This window comes from Sturnus vulgaris, chromosome 15, assembly GCF_052056855.1.
Source record: "Sturnus vulgaris isolate bStuVul1 chromosome 15, bStuVul1.hap1, whole genome shotgun sequence".
Lineage (NCBI taxonomy): Eukaryota > Metazoa > Chordata > Aves > Passeriformes > Sturnidae > Sturnus > Sturnus vulgaris.
This window is the reverse complement of record NC_142257.1, coordinates 8,096,886-8,117,172: the sequence shown is the minus strand read 5'-3', so window position 1 is coordinate 8,117,172 and position 20,287 is coordinate 8,096,886. Positions and strand designations below refer to the sequence as shown.

Sequence of the window (20,287 nt, the reverse complement as noted above, 5' to 3'; positions counted from 1 at the left end):
CAGAGGAAAAGCATCCTCTGGTGTGTACAGCAGTGTGCCAGAGCAGTGTTTCCTGGCCACAAACAGCCGCAACTGCTGCAGCACTGATGCCAGGGATGAGAGATCCTCATGGACGCAGAGACACAACCGATGTGGGTGCATTCACTGGCAGTGAAGAATTGTCCCAGTGGTGGCTCCCTGCCCACCTGCTCCCACTCTGCTGCTGTTGGGGAAGGAACAAGGCAGACTCCCAGTGTGCTCCTGCATCACTCCCAGCAGGAACTGAAGCCCAGCCATGACCACGCTCCAAGCTGTCAGTCAGGAGCTGCTGGGACCCGTCTCCCGCACGGGCAGAACGCGGCTCCAGGGGATGCAGCTTCCCCCGAGCCACCACCAGGGCAGGTCGTGGAATTCGGACCCACCCCACAACGCCCTGCAGCTACCAACAGCAGCAGCAAGCGACTCAGCACTCGTTTTGAAGAGATGGCAGTGGAGGAGAAAGCATGATGAGAAACAAAGACAAGACAATAAAGGTTAAGGTACTTTTATTATAAAAGTCTATACAATGGACACCAGACATAGCAATGCAATTATATCTGGTTTAGTTATATATATTCCATATCTATATATCCATATAGATATATAGGTTTTGCTTTTACCAAAGAAAAACTTATATCACAAAATGCCTAGTTCTACCATTTATTTATTGCTCAACAAGGATGGCACAAAACACACTCAGCATAACTGTTGCCATGCTTATCTACTATACTGAATAAACAGCCAAACACTGCATAACAAACACAAAGCAGCTGTTAATTCTGAATTGGAACCAGTCTGATCACTCACTCACTTATAAAAATATTGGAATCATATAGATTTAAGCATTATAAAGGAGGAATATATTATTTAAAACATTTAAATAGTGCATATTGACATTTTGCATGTGGTATATAAAACACAAACATTCATGTACAACACTATACAGTACACATTAGTTTCAATGTTTGGATACACCCGTGTCTGCAGACTGATAGAAAAGGAACTGAAGTGTACATTGCACAATGGAACTGAATAAAATTGGTAAATGGTCTCAAGACTAGTTTAACCTCATAATTCTCTAAGGTCCCAGATAATTTTGCAGTTAAAAAAAAAAAAAAAAAGGCATACCACCAGTGCTCAATAGTTTTAGTGCTTTTTTTTCTGAATTCCAAAATTACATGCCTACAAGCAGAGTAAAACAAACCAAGGAGTACTCTACAGTACACAAATGAAATGTGAGCACTAAAATCCTACTTGCAACCTATTTCATATGCTTCATGACAGAACAGCAAGTCTCTGAGGTTATGTGCGAGCCATTTCTTACATCATGAGAAAGTTCATTTTTGGTCTTTCATAAAGCAGAGTGAATCATTGCTATGTTGACATTAGCCAGTCATAAAAACATGCAGTGAGAGCAGGTGCATGCAAAACATGGCCACAATCAAACTGATACACTGAAATTAAAAAAAACCAAAAAACTGAGAAAGCACCAGCTGAAATTAACATTTTGATTTTGCCAGATCAGAAACAGCTGCAGATGGCTGCTGCAGAGCAAAGCTAGTCCCTAAATCATCATTCAGCATAGCAGATGTGATACTCAAAACATTATTTAGATTCAACTCTGAAGCTAAATCATGCAAGGCCCATAAACTGTTTTGCTTACATGTAAGGATTAGATAATGTATTTTTATTCTCCAACTGTAAAACAAAACCGTGATAAACAGCAGTAATCTTTCCACTCCAAACCAACGGTTCTCCCTGTGGTGCGTGTTAACTACACTGATTTTAGCCCTTGACACCATACTCATTTCAGGTACAGTGGGATTTTAACTGTCCTAAGCCAGTTCCTTTCTGTGGAACCACACAAGTCTGAGTGCCACCAGATTTCCCAAACACCAAAGTGTTCACTGTGCTCCTCAAATCTTCTGAAAGCGGAGATGCCGTATCCAATTCAGCCCAAACACTACTCACCACTGGTTGGTAACAACTGAAAAAGGAATCAAATGAACAACAATGACTTGAGTCCTGTAGGCAGCATGTGATTGAACTTTCCAGTTTTCCAAGGTTTAAAAGCCACTAAGAAAAGGTCACTTTCTGGTTTGTCCACTGTCATCTTTTCAAGGAGGAAACGTGACCACTAATGAGCAAAATCCATAGACGTTAATTATTACTGTGTATAGGTGCAATTTAGAATACAAAAAAAAAAAAAAATCAAAGTTGTTCCACAGCAGTCCTTTGAAAGGAATTACAGTCTGTTTAAGTGTTCCAGGAATTAAGAGCTGTACCCTTAATTTGCTGATTTTTTTAGGCAAGAGTAGTTCAGTGTAGCATTACTATATTAATCATTTCTTCAACAATGCAAAAGGTTGGTAATAACAAAAGTCTCAAAGTCCTTGAATGCTAAAGAAAAAAAAAAGCTATGGTTGTTTGGAAAGGGATGGATCCAACTGGAATACAAAACTTCGATGGAAACTGTGTTTGCTAAAGTTGGATAGAGCAGTCTCAAACTCAGAAACCTTATTTGCTCTCTAGACAGGACCGACTTACCCTTCAAACATGTCCTAGTGGCACCATAGTAAAGTGCACAAACTGGATTCTTTCAACAGTGCATGACACATGAACACAAGCACCCAATAAGTACAGGGGTAGTACATGGAAACATCATGTTACTCAACAGGTTGGAGGAATATAATTTAAATTGATTTTGAAGAATCTTGCTTGCTGATAAGGACTTCTAACAGCCTCAGTTTGGCTTTGATTTTCTTGTACTCCCTGTACTCATCCAGCATTGGGACCCGATCTTCTTTCTGGACATTTCTGTAAGAAAAAAAAAAAAAAAAAAAAAAAAAAAAAAAAAAAAAAAAAATCAAAATTTCAACTAAATCCTCCATCCTGCAGCAAGCCAAACACAGAAACAGCTACAGGAAGTTATTTTAGGGCAGATGAAAACATTATTGGCAGCTTGTTCACCAATAACAGGCATGACATTATATTTTACTTCACTGCAGTTGAAACTGCCATCGCCCAAAAAACGGAACTGAAAACCCTGCAGCATTTATTCAGCACAACTGCTGCAGCATAGGGTAATAACCATTGCCCTAAGCTCTCCTGGTAATTTTACTAACAGGACATGAGGAGTTTAATTTCAGATCCTGTGTACACACTACAGAAAAAGACAAATTCAAGTCAATCTACGCTTTTTACTGGAAGTAGATTGATCCACAAATTGGCAGCAGAGCAGTATTCTTACTGCATTATAATAAATAATCTATTAATATGATTAACCTCATTATTTCCCATTGAAGTCAAAAGGAGTTTTGTCCCAAATTCACTAAGTGCACAATGAAGCCATGTAACAGGAATTTGTGTGACCAGTGGTCCTGGAGTTCGTAGTTCAGAAGAAATACATGAGAACAGGAGAAGGCACAGTCAAGTGAGAGCATTTGCCAGTCAAGTGACCTCTTAGGAGGGTTCTTAGTTTTGTTCATGACATATCTCGAAAATACAATGGGCAGCAATGCAATCCAATTAATGACAAAAATTCACATAAGAAGCCTAAAAGAACTACACAATATGGAAAAGAATAAAAATGATAAAAATCCTTACTGGTAAAGCAAATATCCACTACCAGAACTGACCTACTGGAACAAGCGGAAAATGGGCAAATTTCCCTGCCCTATGTTACAGAATAGGGATAATATGTTTTTGGGTTTTTTAAGATCATACTCTTTAATAGGTATTTTTAAATGCTATTTTTTTAATTGAGCTGTTAAAAATACACGAAGTTATCTCCCTCAGGAGATTATTCATAGCAGATCAAAACAGATCAGATTCCAGCTGATAACATTCCAAGTTAGAAAATATACTTGGCTATGAGGCTGCAGCCCAGCATCTGGTTTTGTGCTAAACAAACCTTCCATTCTGCTGATAAAACTCCTCTTCAAATTCTCGTAATGTCTTACGTAGCTTCTTTTTCTCAGCTCTGGCTTTCCACAGTTGCTCCAATAATTCAGGCCTAAAAATTTCAAGGGAAATAAAAATACGTTGGCCGTACAATAGAATTTAAATTCCTCAGAAACAACTGAGCTAGCTGCACTAATAATTTATTTGTCTGGCTCATAAGGAACATGCTGTCAGTTTGAAAGTGAAATATTGAGAACAAACTAGCAGTTAATAAAGGGGTATAAATTTTATGCCGTCTACACAGCTCAAGCAAGGCTGAAGAAGGTTTAGAAGATACTAAATAATTCACTGAGTACAAAAAGATCTTAGTCAGACATGTCAGAGCAAAGAACACTCATTCAATCCAAACATTTCCTGAGAAGTGCTGAACATGTCACTCCCTTCTACCCAACATCATAGATTTAGTATCATCACTCTAACTACAATAATGACAAGTACTATAATGAAATTATCCACTTAATTGTCCATACATAGAAGCAGCTCGGGTGCTGGAGAGCCTCAGGTCCCGGGTGAGTTTCTCTTGACCATCCTCAATATCAGACTCAGAGTTTTCAACTGGGCTTAGAACGGGCTGTGTTTGGGAAGCAGTTTTTAAGATATCGCTCAGGTCTGCAGAAAAACCATCACTTTCCTCCTCTTCTTCCTGAAAGTGAAAACAGAAATTCAAAATAAATATGATGTATTTCAGTTCCCTATTACAAGTGCTGTGAAGTATTTTTTAAAATACACTGTACCTACCTTAATTTCTTCAAAAAAATGGGCAGTTTCACCTTCAATAATGGGCTGTAACATCTGCCCCCGCCTCTTGGTTGATGGTGATCCCTAAAAAAAATGGAAATTTGCTTCAAAATGTACAGTAAGACATCAAGTGCTGTTTGAAGTAGAATTATGTTGAAGTCACCCAGTATTTTCTCTCTGAGATGAATAAAAGACTGCAAACATACTTACAGAGCACAAATAAAGTAACCATATAACTCAAAAAGCTCAGATACCCGAGGTATCCTTGACACAAATAAATGTTGTAGCTTATAATTTATTTTAAAATAATCCTTTTCAGACTTAAAATAAAAAGCATTTGCTCTCTCCATGTTTTGTAGAAGATTCATAAAGTGCAATGATAGCTCTGAATTTTGTATTTAGTCTTGCTCCTCCCAAACCAAAGCACAGTTACAGAGCTGGTTATCCAGCCAGGCATCCATTGGGAATAATCCTGTCAGGTTCTTTTTCCAGACCCCTCTGAAGCCACGCAGCTGCAAGTGTGAAATCAGAGCTATCTGTTGCCACCTCAGAGCCAAAATCCTTTGAACTCCAGCCTAAAGCAGGTGTCCCTGTGCTGTCCAGGTGCCTGTTGCACACCTGCCATAATGTCCTGCTCATCCCTTATCCCCAGATAGCAGAAGCAATACCAACAAATGGTCTCTGGACAGGAAAAGGTGAAACACAAAAGCCACACAGACAATGACCTGTCAAAAACTTTAGTTCATGAAGGGTAAATAGTCTCCTGCTTCTCTGGACATTTCCATACAGGCTTCAGTGCATGTCATTAGTGTACCAGAATACAGTAAGAGTTATCTCATGGACTCAATTGTAATATAAACTTAAAAATCCATTCTTGAAATATCTGGCACTGAGTATAGACTATTTAGAAGCTACAACTGAACAATCCTTGGCAGTAAGAGAGAGGTCCTCATATTTCTTACAGGTTTCAGAAGCAGAAACCTGTGAAAAAGATTTTACAGGTGTTGCCTACAGCACAGATGAGGAATCATGTTACTGAGATCTCTCCTGAATTTAAAATCCTTCTGATGGGCTATCACCTATCCATTTATTTCACAGCCAAAAAAACAGAATGATTGGTTCAGTCATAAGGCTACCCAGAATGTAAAATCTATCTCAGCTGAAGAGTCAGATTTCTGAGGGGAGAGATGGGACAGAGCTCAATCAGTCAAGGGCACTACCAAAAAGCTGTGACTCACCCATCACAGAGAAATACATTGGTGCCTAAGAGCAACCTGTGCTTATGGAGCTCAGAAAGGGATTCTGATATAAAAGCCTTTAAACTTGACTGTGATGCAAATCATGGTTCTCGTTAAAAAGAGCCACCAAAAAAACGTACGTGCAAGAAAGGCAGAACTTGACCTGGTCCCTTTATCTCAATGTACTCCAGCTTAGAGGGGAGAGCTAAGGACTGTCAGTGACAACCTAATAGCAGATTAAGTTCCTGCTGAGTAAGCCCAGCTACCTGTGTCTGGGAAGAACTGTCTGTATGCAAAGAGATTATCTCACGTCAGTTATGCAGGCCTTTCCTTCCAAAAGGGTCAGCAGCCAACATCCAAACAGGTATTTTGCAAGCCTGGGTCAGTATGCAAGGCTTGGATTACGGCTCGTGCAGAACAAACCAGCCGGCTGTCATTCCTCAGCTGTTTCACAGGTACTATAAACAAGGTTACATCAATTTCTTTGCACAGTATGAAAACCTTTCCTTCCTCATCTCTTAGAAGACCACAGAGAGGATAGAAAATTCAGAGGAAATGAAGTGAAAACACAATGAAAAACCATGGATGTTGTACAGATGCTGCAGGTACTGGTAACATGTCTCTCTCTGGGGAAGCATGAAGGAATGAAATGGTTCTGATGGCAATCCTGTCACTGAAGCCTCTGCTGACAGCAACCTGCACTGCAACTGGTGTTACTATTCTGGGGAGGACTGAAAGTACAGTATGTCCTGTGGATCCATACCTAGCACAGGCACTTGGGAACATCTCAGCCACAGTAAGTTAGCACAGCTCACTTACTTACACAGAGAACTATTTAATTCCCAAGAGCCACCAAGGTCACAGACAACTTGGAACTACTCTGTTCTCAGCAGCAAATCAATCAAATGCCTCAAGTACAATGACAACAATATCTTGTATCTTCCACAAGAAAGATGTGTCACAGAACAGTGTACTAACTCTTCTAAAGGCAGCCTCACAGTTCAAAAGTGGGAAAATAAATAGAAATAGCATTTGTTTTACTCACAAGAATAGGAGTAATGCTTGCTCTAGTTAACATTTGTTTTACAAGTCTGTATCTGTCATAAAGTGGCTTCACAATATGTCTTTCTTCTCTAGTAACCTAGAGGCAGAGAAACCACAAAATTAATTATACTGGTCACTCAATCACAGACAAGCAAACACAAAGCCGTGTGCTTCTCCTGCCATCAACACTCCAAGTAGGAATTCAAAACTACCTTAAATTGTGTGTATGAAAGGGAGTTTATGCAGATAAAAGGGAATAAGTGGGTGCTTTTTCATTCTCTCTCACTTTAACACCCTGTATCTTTCAGGGAAAAGATTTAAACACTTCCTAAAAATTAGGGAGCTTCAGCACAGGCAAACTCTCTGTCTTTAAATATCCATGGAGAAGAGGCAAAAAAGGGATCAAGAATTGGGGGAAAAGATGTGTGCCTGGCTATGACGATGGTTCTACAGAAATGAAAGCGAAGAAAAGGAAAAAATGAAACTGTAGAGAAGAGGGGTGGGAACTGGCTTTTCATTTCCGTTTCTGTGAAATCCAGAATAACATTTCAGGTCTTTTCACAGGAAATTCAATAATCTTGTTTATTATTAAGACATCTCTTTGCCTCACAGACATATAAGGCACCAAATGACACCCATCACTTTGCACACTGCAATAACCTGCTGATTTCTAAAAAGGGGGCCTATTAATACATACTTTTTTCTTTTTTTTAGGAGTCAATGCAGCAAGTTCCTCAGATGGCAACATGGAGGCCAATAGATACCTTTGTGTTTTGGAAAAGGAAAAAGAAGAACCCCCACACCAGCATTAAATTCTGGTCTTACTATTGCTTGAGAGTTACTGCTGTCTATGCACACAAAGAGACAGTTTGAAATAAAGCCAAGCATTACCGGCCGTCCATGTTGGCTTTCATAATACAGGAGGCTCTTCTGCAGAGATGTTTTCTCTTCTACCAAATGGTCCTTTGTCATTTTCTATCAAGAATAATTAGCATTTAATCAAACACAAGTCACTTTTACTTGCTATACAGATGCCTAAGCCAAACTTAGCTTAGTTAATATTATACAACCCACCTTCTTCCATTTAAAGCTGTCAGTACATACTTGTAAATATTTCAATATGGAGTAAGGAAAATGTGGATCGTGTTGATGATTTCCCCACTGAGTCTGAAACATGATGGCCTTGCAAAGGGTTGCTAGCCAGAGGAATCATCGTGTTGATAAAGTGGTATCTCAATTGTCTGACAGTGCTCTATTTCCCTCTCATTCTCTCAGAAAGAACCAATCCATAACCTTATGCTTACCTTTATATCTTCTGGTAAACATCTCTCAACTCGTTTTTCCTTTAATCTTTTCAAAATTAGTTCAAGTGTCGCCTCCTTGGTGGGCTTCTTCTCTTTCTGCACAATCTGCATCTCATCTTCATTTTCTTCATCCTCTTGGTCAAGAGAGGAACCAAAGCTTTTTGGAAGAGTGTTACTTCGTGGACGTGTTTGAGGTATGAATTCTCCCTCTGAGCTCCTCTGCTTTGCATCTGAAATGGGAAAAATGGCTCAATCCAAAGGTTTAAAAGAAATAAAACCCTCAGTTTGTTTAACTGCAAATATAGCAATTGGCATAGGGAAATGTTATTTCCTAAAGAACAAGAATAATTTGATTTTTGAATAGTGCAGAATGCAGAAATGAAACATTTTCGTGTGCTGTGGAGTTTCACTGAATGACCTAGCCATTTCAGTCATGGAGATAATTTGTGTTGGTAGATAACGTGAAACTGTAGCAATCTCTTACCTTTTATTTGCTTTCTCAATTTGGTAAGTTCAGTCATCCATTTTAAAACTTTTGGATTGGCTGCAATATCACTATAGGAGGGCTGAAAAAATACAAATAAACTACATATTAAAACAAACACACTAAATCTTGTTTATAAATACTTCTTTCAAGATTTGGTAATATTTGTGATGGTGAATGTGAACAATTACAGGAATGCCACTCAGTATCAGATCACAACTCAATGCCAACATAAGGACACTTGTGAAAATAGAACTGAAACAACTTCAGCAGCTGAGCCATAGAGTGGTAAGACACTTCTGCTTTTCCACACATCTCATCTGTGGAAAACTGTCACTCCGTCCTCCTTTGGCTCTGGCATTCTGGCACATTTTCTAATATTGCTGTTGCTCAGCTCCCTTTTGCAGACAGCAGTGTGTAACAAAATCCTCATTTGTGAACACAGTTATTCAGTGATGAACTACAAGAGTCACTCAGCTCTCCCATGCAGTCCTTTATCATGAGTAAAAACAGAAGTGCTAACCTACCTTACTGTTTTTCTCTTTTTCAAACTGTTCCTCAAATTGCTTTATTTTTTTCTGTAATTTCTTGACAAGCTGATAAGGTGTCTTGTCTTCCCTTTTGTCATCTTTTGAGCTAAAGGATGCTCTTCGTGTTCTGTTTAAAAACATTTTTAAAATGACATTTAGATAATTAAATGAGTGCAAGGAATATGCATATTTAAGAGATGAATAATTTAATTTTTTTCTCCAGTTCATAATCCACTAATTTCAAGTTTTCAGAGCTATTTACTTAAACTGCTTTGAGCTGCTGCCTTCAAGATGTGACGTTATTTTTGTCTCCCTAACATCAGTAATACCCACAAGAAAAAAAACATATTTGAAATTCAAGTGTAAAGTACCTTTAATTGCCAACTTTCTGGTGCCTGGGTTATTTAACTAAGTTACTATTTACTCAGTTGTTCTTAAAGTACTGAGCACAGAATAAAGCCCAAGCTAGAAAATACCACTGAACAATCCTTGGTATTTCAACAGCTTCACTCAACTGTCTCAGGCAAGTTAAGAGATACTTAAGCCAAAAAGTATCCACAGAATTTGTTAGTCTTCCTAAAAATTTCTTAAATTTTATTTAAAGCCTTCTAAATTATGTGGTTTTGGTTTTATATACTCTTTCACGTAGCTCCTTGACATTTGCTGCTCTTGCAAAGCATTTTTGTTTCAAGATCAACATGAGAATTTTCCAGAACACTTATTGTACAAGGTGTCTGAAATATCCCTCAACACAGCCAGTGACATCTATGTAGTTCAAGATATTAGCAATACTAATCTAATAATCTACTAGAGCAGATCCTTATTAGTTTCAGAATGAAGAGAACAGCTATAACCCTCAGTACTTTCCTGCATGTCAGTCTTCTACATCATTTTAACAGTACTTGTTAAATATCTTCTGTGGCTAATTGGAGAAAACTTGCACAAGGATCTTTTTGCATCAAGAAATCTGCCAACAACTAGAAACTCGAAACTTGTTCCAATCTCCTCTTTCAGGTTTTCTCATTTTTATGAGATTATCTTTCCCCTAACAAGAATGAAAATTCTTCTCAACTTCCCCTTCTCAGTAACAGTAGTAGACAGTACAGGTCACGGGTTATTTACAGATCTGGAGACTCACACTGCCCTGTTACAAATAACATACAAATAACCTGCAGCTTGTTTAGCGACAACATAATAAACGACGTCAAAAAAATACAAGAAAAAAAAGCCAGACCTTGAATAAAATCACAGACCAGAGTCTAGCAAAGCCTGGTAAACAAAGGATATAAATACTTTCAGCCCAGGAAGCGCCATTTGTCCGAAGCCCTGACCAAATGCCAGGGAAAGCTCTGCAATCTTGTCCTATTTTTGTCCTCTTGCCCTCCGCATCTATCAGTGGCCACTTGGAGAGACACGATCCCACCCCAGCTGAACCTCTGCTCTGACTCACTCCAGCAGTTCCTGGGCAGGCAGAGCAGCCAAATGGCCACACAATGTTACATTTGACCTTGCTCTTCAGTTCACTCAGATCATGGCAACCTGCAGCAATCTCCAATAGCTGTATTTTCATCCTGGCAGTAACACTTCCTGCCCACTAGACTGTATTAAAATACACACCTAACAAAAGAAAGTGCTTTGGATGAAGAGTCTAACGTCTCTGGATCATGTAAGAAACGCTGGCTTTGCCCAAAATCCAAACTCCGATGTGACAATATGGGGTGACAGTCCTCTTCCAATGGATGATTAGTCATCCTCCCAGCCTGTGGGGAAAGCTGAGCTTCTCCAGATTCACTGTCCTCCTGCCAAGACTTGAAAGCAGGAAATGGATCTAGAAGATAAAAAAAAGACACAAAATGGCACTTTTCTGTTAAGAGAACTATAAACAAGAGTCAAAACAAAAATGTGAACCCAATGCTTAGTCTTGTATGCTCTAGAGGATGTGGTGTCATACACAAAGTGAATAAAAACTGTGAAATACATCAGAAAGCTACAAATTCTGTCATATAACAGAAAGACAAAAGTACTGAAATGAAGTATGCACACTAGGATCCCTTTTTCAAAGTGTATCTTGGGAGTACACATTTCTGAGCAGTTCAACAGTATAAAAGAGCCTTATTTATGTATCAGAAATATAAATAAGAAGAACATGCTTATTGTCCATTGCGGTATTTTGCTGTGGAAACTAATTTTCATACTGTACACATGCACTTTGGAAGGCTGTCCTCTTGGTTTTGAAGAAGGTAAGTCTGACAGTACCTCTTTAGGTACAATGCCCATTTGCTTCAGTCTTTTATGAAGGAGTGTTTTTAGACTTTATAATAAAATTTATCTTGACACCACTGAGAAAAAGAGATTTCTTAATTTGTGGAAGGTGATTTTTTAGGAGGGAGATTCCAAAACAATCAGTTCTTTCAAATCCCTATGAAAAACTCCTTGCTAACATCCCTTATAATTCTCTGACATGGTTTTCTCGCTGTCTAAAAGAAAGCTGATATAGCCTTTCAATTACTTTAAAATCCCACCCCCTTTTTCCTTTTAGAGTTGCCTGGTTTTTTTCTAGTTCAAATCAGAAATTTGAAAACTGGGTTCAAAGTGTGCAGAACAACAATAAAACCCACAAAGTAATCTTTAAAAAAATAAAAATAACCCTTGTACCTGCTTTCCATCGCACATTTACTATGTATGATTGGAAATTTTTTTTGTGTTTCTTCAGTGTGATCTTGTCTGTTTGCACAGTACAAGATACAAGAAGGGGACGTTTTTGAATTAACAAAAAAAACTGCAGATCAGAATATTCCCAAGATATAAGGGACAGCAGGTGAAGGGTTAGTTAGAAAGCAAACCATCAACTATCAAAAGGCAGATAACTGAACGTATGGCGAACCATACTTACCCTCCCCTTCTCTCTGCAGATGCATTGTTTTGAAATCAATGAGGGGGAAAGTGATAGGGCATGGCGCTAATAAAATGAAAAAGAATGGCAAAAATACTAAAGTGAACACACAGCACAGTCAGAACAAACTATACATAACATGTAAAGCAGGAAGATACAGTACCAGGGAAAAACATCCCATATTTTTGGACCAGGCCCTGAGCACTCTCAGCTTCCAAGCAATTCCCATGGCAGGTAAGGATGCTCAGTCCTCAGCCAATCTGTACTTTTTACTGGAAAGGTTTACAAAGAACTGGCAGAGGAATAGTGAAGACTTACTGCAGTTTAATAAGAGACTCATGCATCCTCACATGAACAAAAGGCAAGCTCTAATATTTTCGTTCAGAGCTTGTAAATAATAGAGATGCTGGTGATTTCCAAAAAGCAGGGCAAATGCAGAAAAACACTCAGAAATATAAATCAACCATTCTGCATTTTCACCTTAGGCCAGCATGCATTTGATGTTGATTTTCAAGAACTCTCTTGCATACAGGCCTTCGAGTTTTCTATTAGATTGGCTTTAATAACCCAAATCTTGTAACTGAATTTGGACTAGTACAGATTTCTTAACAAAGTCACTCACTTCAGTGAAATGCCACAAGGACTTGTGTGCCTCAGAAGGCTGAGTTCCTAATAACCATCCTAAACAGGACTGAAGAATAGTCAATGTTCAAATACCTCACAGTGAACTAAGACCTCTTGCAAAGAACATGATTTAATACCAAGAAAATATAATATAAATTTATAAACAGATATGCTGCTTTATTTTCAAAACAAGGGTCATAAAGCTATTTGGGGAAGTAAAACCAAAAGCAATTTCATGAGCAGATTTAAGGAAATAATGGAAGTGGATGCCACAAACCTTCTGAGAACACATATTAAGTCATCTTAACACAAATAGAGGATGCAACAAAACATAATGTGCAAGTAAGCAATTAAACTAAATAAAACACTGAAAACAAACAGCATTTTTATGGTTTTTTTAGCTTTAGACTGTTCTTAACTTGGGCAAGAAGATTCAAAATCTGGACTCAGTGTCTTTGGGTGCCTGCAATTTGACTTCCGTGTGCCATGACATACTCTGAATGTCAATTTGCTAGGGCTCAAGAGCACCAACCAGCAAATACTGTACAAAACGAATGAAGCCAACCACAACTTGCAAAGCTCATTATTTACCAAAGGGTTAAAAGGGAAGTGTGGACTCATGAAGGCATTTATTTGCAAGACAGTCAACAGCAGTGACAAACTAACAATGAATTCTCACCACTTGAGTTTCAGGACAAAGCTCTGTGTCCTGATGTGTGACAGCTCTAAGCTGCACTGTTGCAGAACACACATTCCAGCTTTACTTCCCTCATTTTAATATTTCTAACACTGCAACCACAAGTTAAGTAGAGTGATTCCTTCTCACCAGTGTCTTGCTAAGGTTTCACTGTGACACTTAAAGGCATCTCAAGGAACAGCTGTCACTGGAAAAGCCTGCTCCAAGTTAAAACTCTGTCCCTGCACAGTTTACCTGCACTACATCTATCAAGTTGTACTGCAAATTTTCCAAATCAGAAACAAGTGGCCTGTGGCCATTGCACTGGCAGTGACAGCTCGCAGTGGTTTAGCAGCTTAGATCACTTGCATTTTTTAAGGTGTGATGGCTCCAAATATCAACACCAGGCAGAGGAAACATGATATAAGGAAGACAAAAAGAGAAGTATTTTGAAAAGAAGGTATTGACAAGAGTGTTTTGCTCTGGTTACAAAGGGCTTATGGTTGTTTTAAGTAAAACGGTTATTACCAGACATTTGAGCAATAAAGTTCAGTCAAGTCACAAGCTCAGGGGATTGCTAAGCCTGGAAGGCAGTGAAGAATAAGGTCACAAACATAGGGATTCTTGTCTGAGAGAAAACTGTTACAAGTTATTTTCCTAGAATGCAAACCGTGGAAGGAGGAGGGGCACAGAAAAATATCCATCTGCAACTTTAGCCTTTATTTGAAAATTTAGAGCTGCTTCAAGATGTCCAATGACATGGAAACCAAAACAACTCACAGATTTTTCAGAAAAACTGAAATATGAACTGCTGTGTTTAGCAGGTTAGTGATTTTAAGTCAAATTCAGCTAATTCAATAGTCTACAATTAATAAAACAAAGACAAATAAGACACAATGAGAATTTTAACTAAATGATATAATTAGACAAAGTTTTTTTAAAGACTTGGATGAGAGACTCAGGGTCATGGAACTTTAAAAAAAATTAAAAAACCAAACCAAAACAAAACATGCCTCCTAGAATGAAACCTGGACTTTTTTCTTCAGTTTTTCCTTTTATTTTTTAAGGTCCTTAATTAAGTTGCAGATGGTTCTGAAACAAGATGAGACCTACGTCATGACTTGGTTGATCTTACCACATCTACAGGAACATGTTGTTGTCTGCTGCTTCAACTTTATAAATTGTTTTATTTATCACTCCTCCCTAACAATACTATGAGCTAAAGAGTGAAAATTACCTTCCCATTTGTCACCATCAGATACGTTCTTCAGATCCAGATGTGGAACTTGGACACCCGGAGCCTCCTCGGGAACATCGGCACTGCCATCTCCCAACACCTCTGAATCAGTGTTTGCATTAAGATCACAAGTCTTGCTACTTGAATCCTGTATTTAAAGAACAGAAAAATTTTATTATTACTTAGCACCTGGAAATCAGACACTTAATCAGTTCCAGCACTTCTAGAAATTTTAAGGGAAAAAAAATCTTTCCAGACTTGAGGAATTACAATTAGAGACACACACATGAAGAGCAGTCAATTATTTACATTACAAAACATTCCTTACATGAGATGCATAAGCATAAACTTTCTCTGCTGTCCTAAGTTTCTGTGAAGTGACATGATAAGCTCTCTAACAGAGGTCTTGCAAGCCTTGCAGCACCAACCACCATAAGATGTTAAAAGCTAAATTTATTGTGTTACTTCACGTTTGTATTTCTTATAAGTTGCGGTGTATCTGTATATAAATGAAATCTTTCTTACCAGAAATGCCTCTGAAGATATTCTATCATTGCCATCAAGCAATATACTATTTTCCCTAAAAAGAAGACACAGACCTCATTATCATTTTAAATGGACATTATCATCTAAATGATAAATAGTAAACGCTATACACTCCCATTATATTTTTTTTTACAAACCTCATGCAGTTTCAGCAGCTAGGCAATGCATTTACTTAAGGCAATAATTAAAACTCTGGGGGGATAAAAGTAATATTATTTTTTTTCCATTCTCTGATCTTCACATTGAATTTCAAGTTGTAGCATGTAAACAACTAGACTTGAACAAAGCTGGAAATAAAAACAGCTCAGACCTTTATTCTCAAATTAAGAGTAAATATTTTAAAACTCAACTGAACTAAAACTGAAATTTCAATCAGTGCTGAACTAAAGCTGCAAATTAACAAAGCTTTCTGGCTAATCACTGTTGCTGACATTAATTCTTCCATCATTAAGAGCAATAAAAATGTGCCAAAACATTTCAAAGTAAATAAAATTTTATTCTTCTGTTTCTTTTGCCCAAAACATAGGGTTGTTCATATAAAAAGCTGTAGGTTAATCAACTAGGTTTGTATGACTACAGAAAAACACAAACCTTTCACTATCATTTTCTCCATCAACATCTTCATCTTCATCGCATAATTTCACTAATACGTCTGCAGTCTGTTGGGGAAAAGTATGTTTAGAAAGATTTGGAAATGGCTCTTTCAACAGAGAACATTTCCATAATCATGTCTGATCACAAAACACCCTCAAGAACTAAAAGCTTCTTGTGTGTGGGGATGAAAATCTCACTTTTTAACCATGTGACAATTTTACATTCTCAAGTAAGGCCAGTGACCAGGTGTTTTAATCACTGGAAATCAGACAATGACTTTCCATCTTCACATAAACAATTTTTTATTATTTCTTCAATAAAAGTTGTACCTAAAATTATCACTCATGACAAGAAGTTTGGGGTGATTAAAATCATGGCAGTTTGTACATCCCAGTCTCAAAAACAGTTGTTCCCAGCATATATGAAATGAAACAAGTCTAACAAACTTTTTAAAGGAGCTACTAATCCCTGGTACTAAATAAATCAGCAACAGAATTGGAAGGGGATGAAGAAGTGCTGTCAGTTCTATGACACCATCTCACAAAACAAGTTCAGATGAATTCATGTCACCACTTTGTTCACTACAAGTATTTATGCCAAAGCCTGCTACTTGATTTCTTCAGAAAAGTGTCTTATTTGGGGGAACACAAGAAATTTGAACTACAAAATATGTCATTTGGTTTTAGACTTCAAGAGTTCTTGCAAAATGATCTTTACAGTGTCTGAATATAACATCAAGTTACCAGGAGAGTTCAAACATACCAACAGTTGCTAGTTTTATGCTGCTGACAGCAACTGACACCCATATCAGAAAAAAGACCATTCTTCTGCTGACATTATTTCAGTCCTCAAGTCAAATTCCAATTTGGGGAAACAATTTTTCATTACAGCTCATTTATCATACTCCAACAGATAATTTCCACCCTGGAGATGAGCAGTATAAGTCTTGCATAGTTACACTTGCGGGAGTTGTGGAAACAACTGCTTCTGTTTCCATTTCGGGGCCAAAAGAGAACTCACACGCAGAGCTTTCTTTTCCTACAACCCTACACTCTCCTCTCAAAATCCTATCACACAGGAAAATCACCACATTTCCCTTTAACCTCTCCCCAAAAGGTACAACTCTCCAGTAACACTTGAAACAAAGTTTCAAAAAGATGGTAAAAACTAACATTGAAGAAAACAAAACTTCATGCCAAAATGTCACTTTACCACTGACAGCAATGGTCAGAAGTCTTATCAAAAAAGCCAAAAAAGGCCAAGAGTGACAGCAGGTATGACAACAAAAGTATTTCTATTGTGCACTCCCAAGCATCATGTTCCCCTTTATATCCAACACCATGTTTTATGTATTTTGTGCTATAGGGTAACAAACTAATTGTTTTTTGGCACTAAAGCATGAGGAAAGAACCATGACAATGAATACATTATTTCATGAAATTTAATTTACAGAATGGGATTCCAAAACAATATGCTAGTTTGTGGGAAGAACTGGAAAATTTGGCTTGCCAGATGATTCAAGAGAGTCATTTGGGATGCCCAAAAGCAAAGAGAAGCCCAACAACAGAATACATCACAACAGTGAAAAGCACTACGGAAACATTTCGTTTTAATAAAAATACAAATTCATGACTCAGTTTCACTATGCTAAGGCATCCATTCCCAGTTCAAAGACCCATTAAATTCTTCTAGTTAAGTCTACTAACAATAGGTTTGCTTATCTGGTTATCTTTCAGGAAACCCTCAGGAAGATTTATAGACTCACAGGCAAGAAGCTGAAAACCATTTCAGAAACTTCTCTACACATGTGTAACAAACATCTCTGCCCACAGAATTCACCACTTAGATTTGTAACAACAAAAGCGTTAGCAAATAAATAGGGAACTATAGATTTGATTTTTTCATTAGAAGGGCTTATCTGACAGCTGCATATGTGCTGCTTGATACTGAATGGAAGAATACTCTCTTCTCTTGCACTTTACTGTTATCCTTGATTTCATTTTTGTCAGCACATATTTTACAGAATTCCTTGATTGCATCAACTAAGGAAGAGATAGAGATGTGCTGAAAAGAACAGGACATTGCCTACCACAGAAGAAACTGGAAATAGAGAGGAAAGGCTGTAACTAGCTAACAACAAACCACACCTTCTTAGCACAAGCACAGCCAAGAGGCTGCAAAGTCTCAAGGTGACTGCTACCCTTCCCTGATCCATGCAAGTTGACCGTGGGCTGTGCTGCAATCTCAGCTCTACAGCTTCTGCTCCTCAGGAAGCCTTTACTAACACAGATGCTGCTCTAACCAGTGCTATGCTGCCTCATACACTGACTTACCTCAGCAGAAGGAAGGGCTGGTATCTGAAAGACGAATGGAAAAATACCAGTCAGGATCCAAACAAGTCACACCAAAATACACAAAATTTCTCAGTGCAAGAAAACAACTGACTGCACAGAGCAAGAGCTCATGTAATGATACGTCAGAGTTCTTCAGAAAACTTGGATCTCTAGAGCACTAGAGTTGCAGCAACTTATGATTTGATATACAGGAGACTCTTCCTCTCACCTGAATGCTTTCTTCTTCCTCAGTTACAGTATCATGTTTTATAGCTTCACTGTCTAAATCAGTGCAAACCAATACTTCAGAGCAGTCTCCTGTGTTTTCACTGCTACCAGTGTCATTATCTTCAATAACATCATTCCTAAAGATACAAACAGAAAGACTTTAGAAACTTGTTGTTACATTTTAAGAGGGAAAAAAAATAACCCACAAACAAACTAAACAAACAAACAAACAAACCACAAAAAAACAAACACCCCCCCCCCACACACACACACTTTTATTTGCCCCTTTAAACATTATCAAACATCACAATCTTTTTTGTTTGGGTTTTTTTTTAACAGAATTATTCTGGCCTGTAGGGAGAATTATTTATTTATGTGATGTTTTGTACATCCATACATGAGAGACATATTAAAATGTATTTATTTGGTTCTTGTCTGAAGGGCCAGGCATACACCCCACGCTTACCATACCAACCTAAGGAATTAAAACACAACAGCCAGAAGCAATGACATCCTGAAACTACAGTGACTCGATGGCATTGCTGAGGCTACACGCCTCTCAGCATTGAAGCCAGTTAGTTTATAGCTACTATCACTGTGTTCTACTCCAGTGAGAAATCCCATTATTTCTAATATTTGATCTGCTGAGACTTCAACTTAAGGCACGTAACATTACAGCCAGATTAAAACTAATTGACGCCATATTTGTATTCACATATATTCTTTGTGTGTCACCACCCCTGTTACCATATGACTGTCATTCATCAGAAGCCTTTGACTTGTTTGCCTTCCTTCTCCTCACCCAAAAAGAATTCCAAACCACATTAAGAAAGCTCCTTTGCTATCAGATACAGAGATAATAAACCGGACAGGTTGAAAATTAATATTTTAACTCTTTTTTATTAAATCTGGCCATTAAGTTAGTACTAAGAAATTGGCACTGGACCACTGCTTTTTTCAGTTCTTAATTTAACTGTGTATTTGCCTTGTGCACAGTCAGCTGCTTTAAAGAACCCAGACAACCCCTTGAAGAAGGATATCATGTATCCTCTCTTACAGTTAATCCATAGTGGAATGATGATCAGAAGCATTTGGAATAGTGCCTGTGCCAGAGGAGGATACTGGTTTCAGACCGGCAGTGATGGCACTTGGAGCCTCCCCCTCTGAGATCAGCCAACCTTTACAGCACTTACACTGGGACTGAAGGAATTCAGCTGCTACAGAGCTGTAAGGCAATTACCCACTCACATATTGCTTCAAAGACACTGAATCTTTAGCACTAAAACTCAGATTTAATTGATCATTACCAGCAACGATTATTACTTTTATGATCCACGGCAAACTTTATTCCTGCCTTCTGAAATCACTAAAGATTGAACAATTTAGAAAAGAGCATTTGAGTCGCTGAACACTTCATGTATTTCAGACTCTGTTCACATATTCCAGCTCTGAGCAACAAAGAAATTTAGGTACTGAAATCTTAACAACGTATTTTTGAAGTCTGAGTATTAATCACAACTATTTAATGAAGCACCAAAAGGTACCAGAAGCTTCCAAATGCTACATGGCAAATCACTACACTCAGAATCTGGCCTGATTTACACGAAAAATAAAATCTGATTAAATAAGGTTGGAACTCTATGCAAACAGACCCACAGTGCTCATTCTATGCATTTTTGGCTGTTTCATTGACACTGGCAGCCAGAGCAGTAGTTATGTTGACATGGAAAGACAGGGTTATGAATCTACAACAGCTTTAATATGTTAAAATTTTGTGATAAGTCACATCGGTGAGATAAGAATGAAAGCACTTGAGTAAATTTAAGTTCCTGTGCTA

The 20,287-nt window shown here is 38.0% G+C and overlaps 1 protein-coding gene across 5 annotated transcripts in view; it reads right to left on the bottom strand.

Annotated features, from left to right (window-relative positions):
- Nucleotides 1-507: 507 nt before the first annotated feature.
- The window catches only part of FAM13B (family with sequence similarity 13 member B), a 44,755-nt gene continuing 24,975 nt past the window's right edge, over nt 508-20,287 (bottom strand). For 2 of the 5 annotated variants that reach the window (XM_088173677.1, XM_088173678.1), the window contains exons 10-25: nt 18,452-18,587; nt 18,223-18,246; nt 15,887-15,954; nt 15,275-15,329; nt 14,750-14,897; nt 12,213-12,278; nt 10,937-11,147; nt 9,317-9,446; nt 8,790-8,871; nt 8,306-8,535; nt 7,893-7,976; nt 7,003-7,098; nt 4,720-4,803; nt 4,452-4,624; nt 3,932-4,033; nt 508-2,835 (exon numbers count right to left, since the gene is read on the bottom strand). In XM_088173677.1, the coding sequence (XP_088029803.1) occupies nt 2,712-2,835; nt 3,932-4,033; nt 4,452-4,624; nt 4,720-4,803; nt 7,003-7,098; nt 7,893-7,976; nt 8,306-8,535; nt 8,790-8,871; nt 9,317-9,446; nt 10,937-11,147; nt 12,213-12,278; nt 14,750-14,897; nt 15,275-15,329; nt 15,887-15,954; nt 18,223-18,246; nt 18,452-18,587 (1,813 nt within the window). In that variant the 3' untranslated portion in view covers nt 508-2,711. The remainder of the gene's footprint in view (nt 2,836-3,931; nt 4,034-4,451; nt 4,625-4,719; nt 4,804-7,002; nt 7,099-7,892; nt 7,977-8,305; nt 8,536-8,789; nt 8,872-9,316; nt 9,447-10,936; nt 11,148-12,212; nt 12,279-14,749; nt 14,898-15,274; nt 15,330-15,886; nt 15,955-18,222; nt 18,247-18,451; nt 18,588-20,287) is intronic. The other 3 variants (XM_088173680.1, XM_088173679.1, XM_088173681.1) reach the window with 3 other exon arrangements.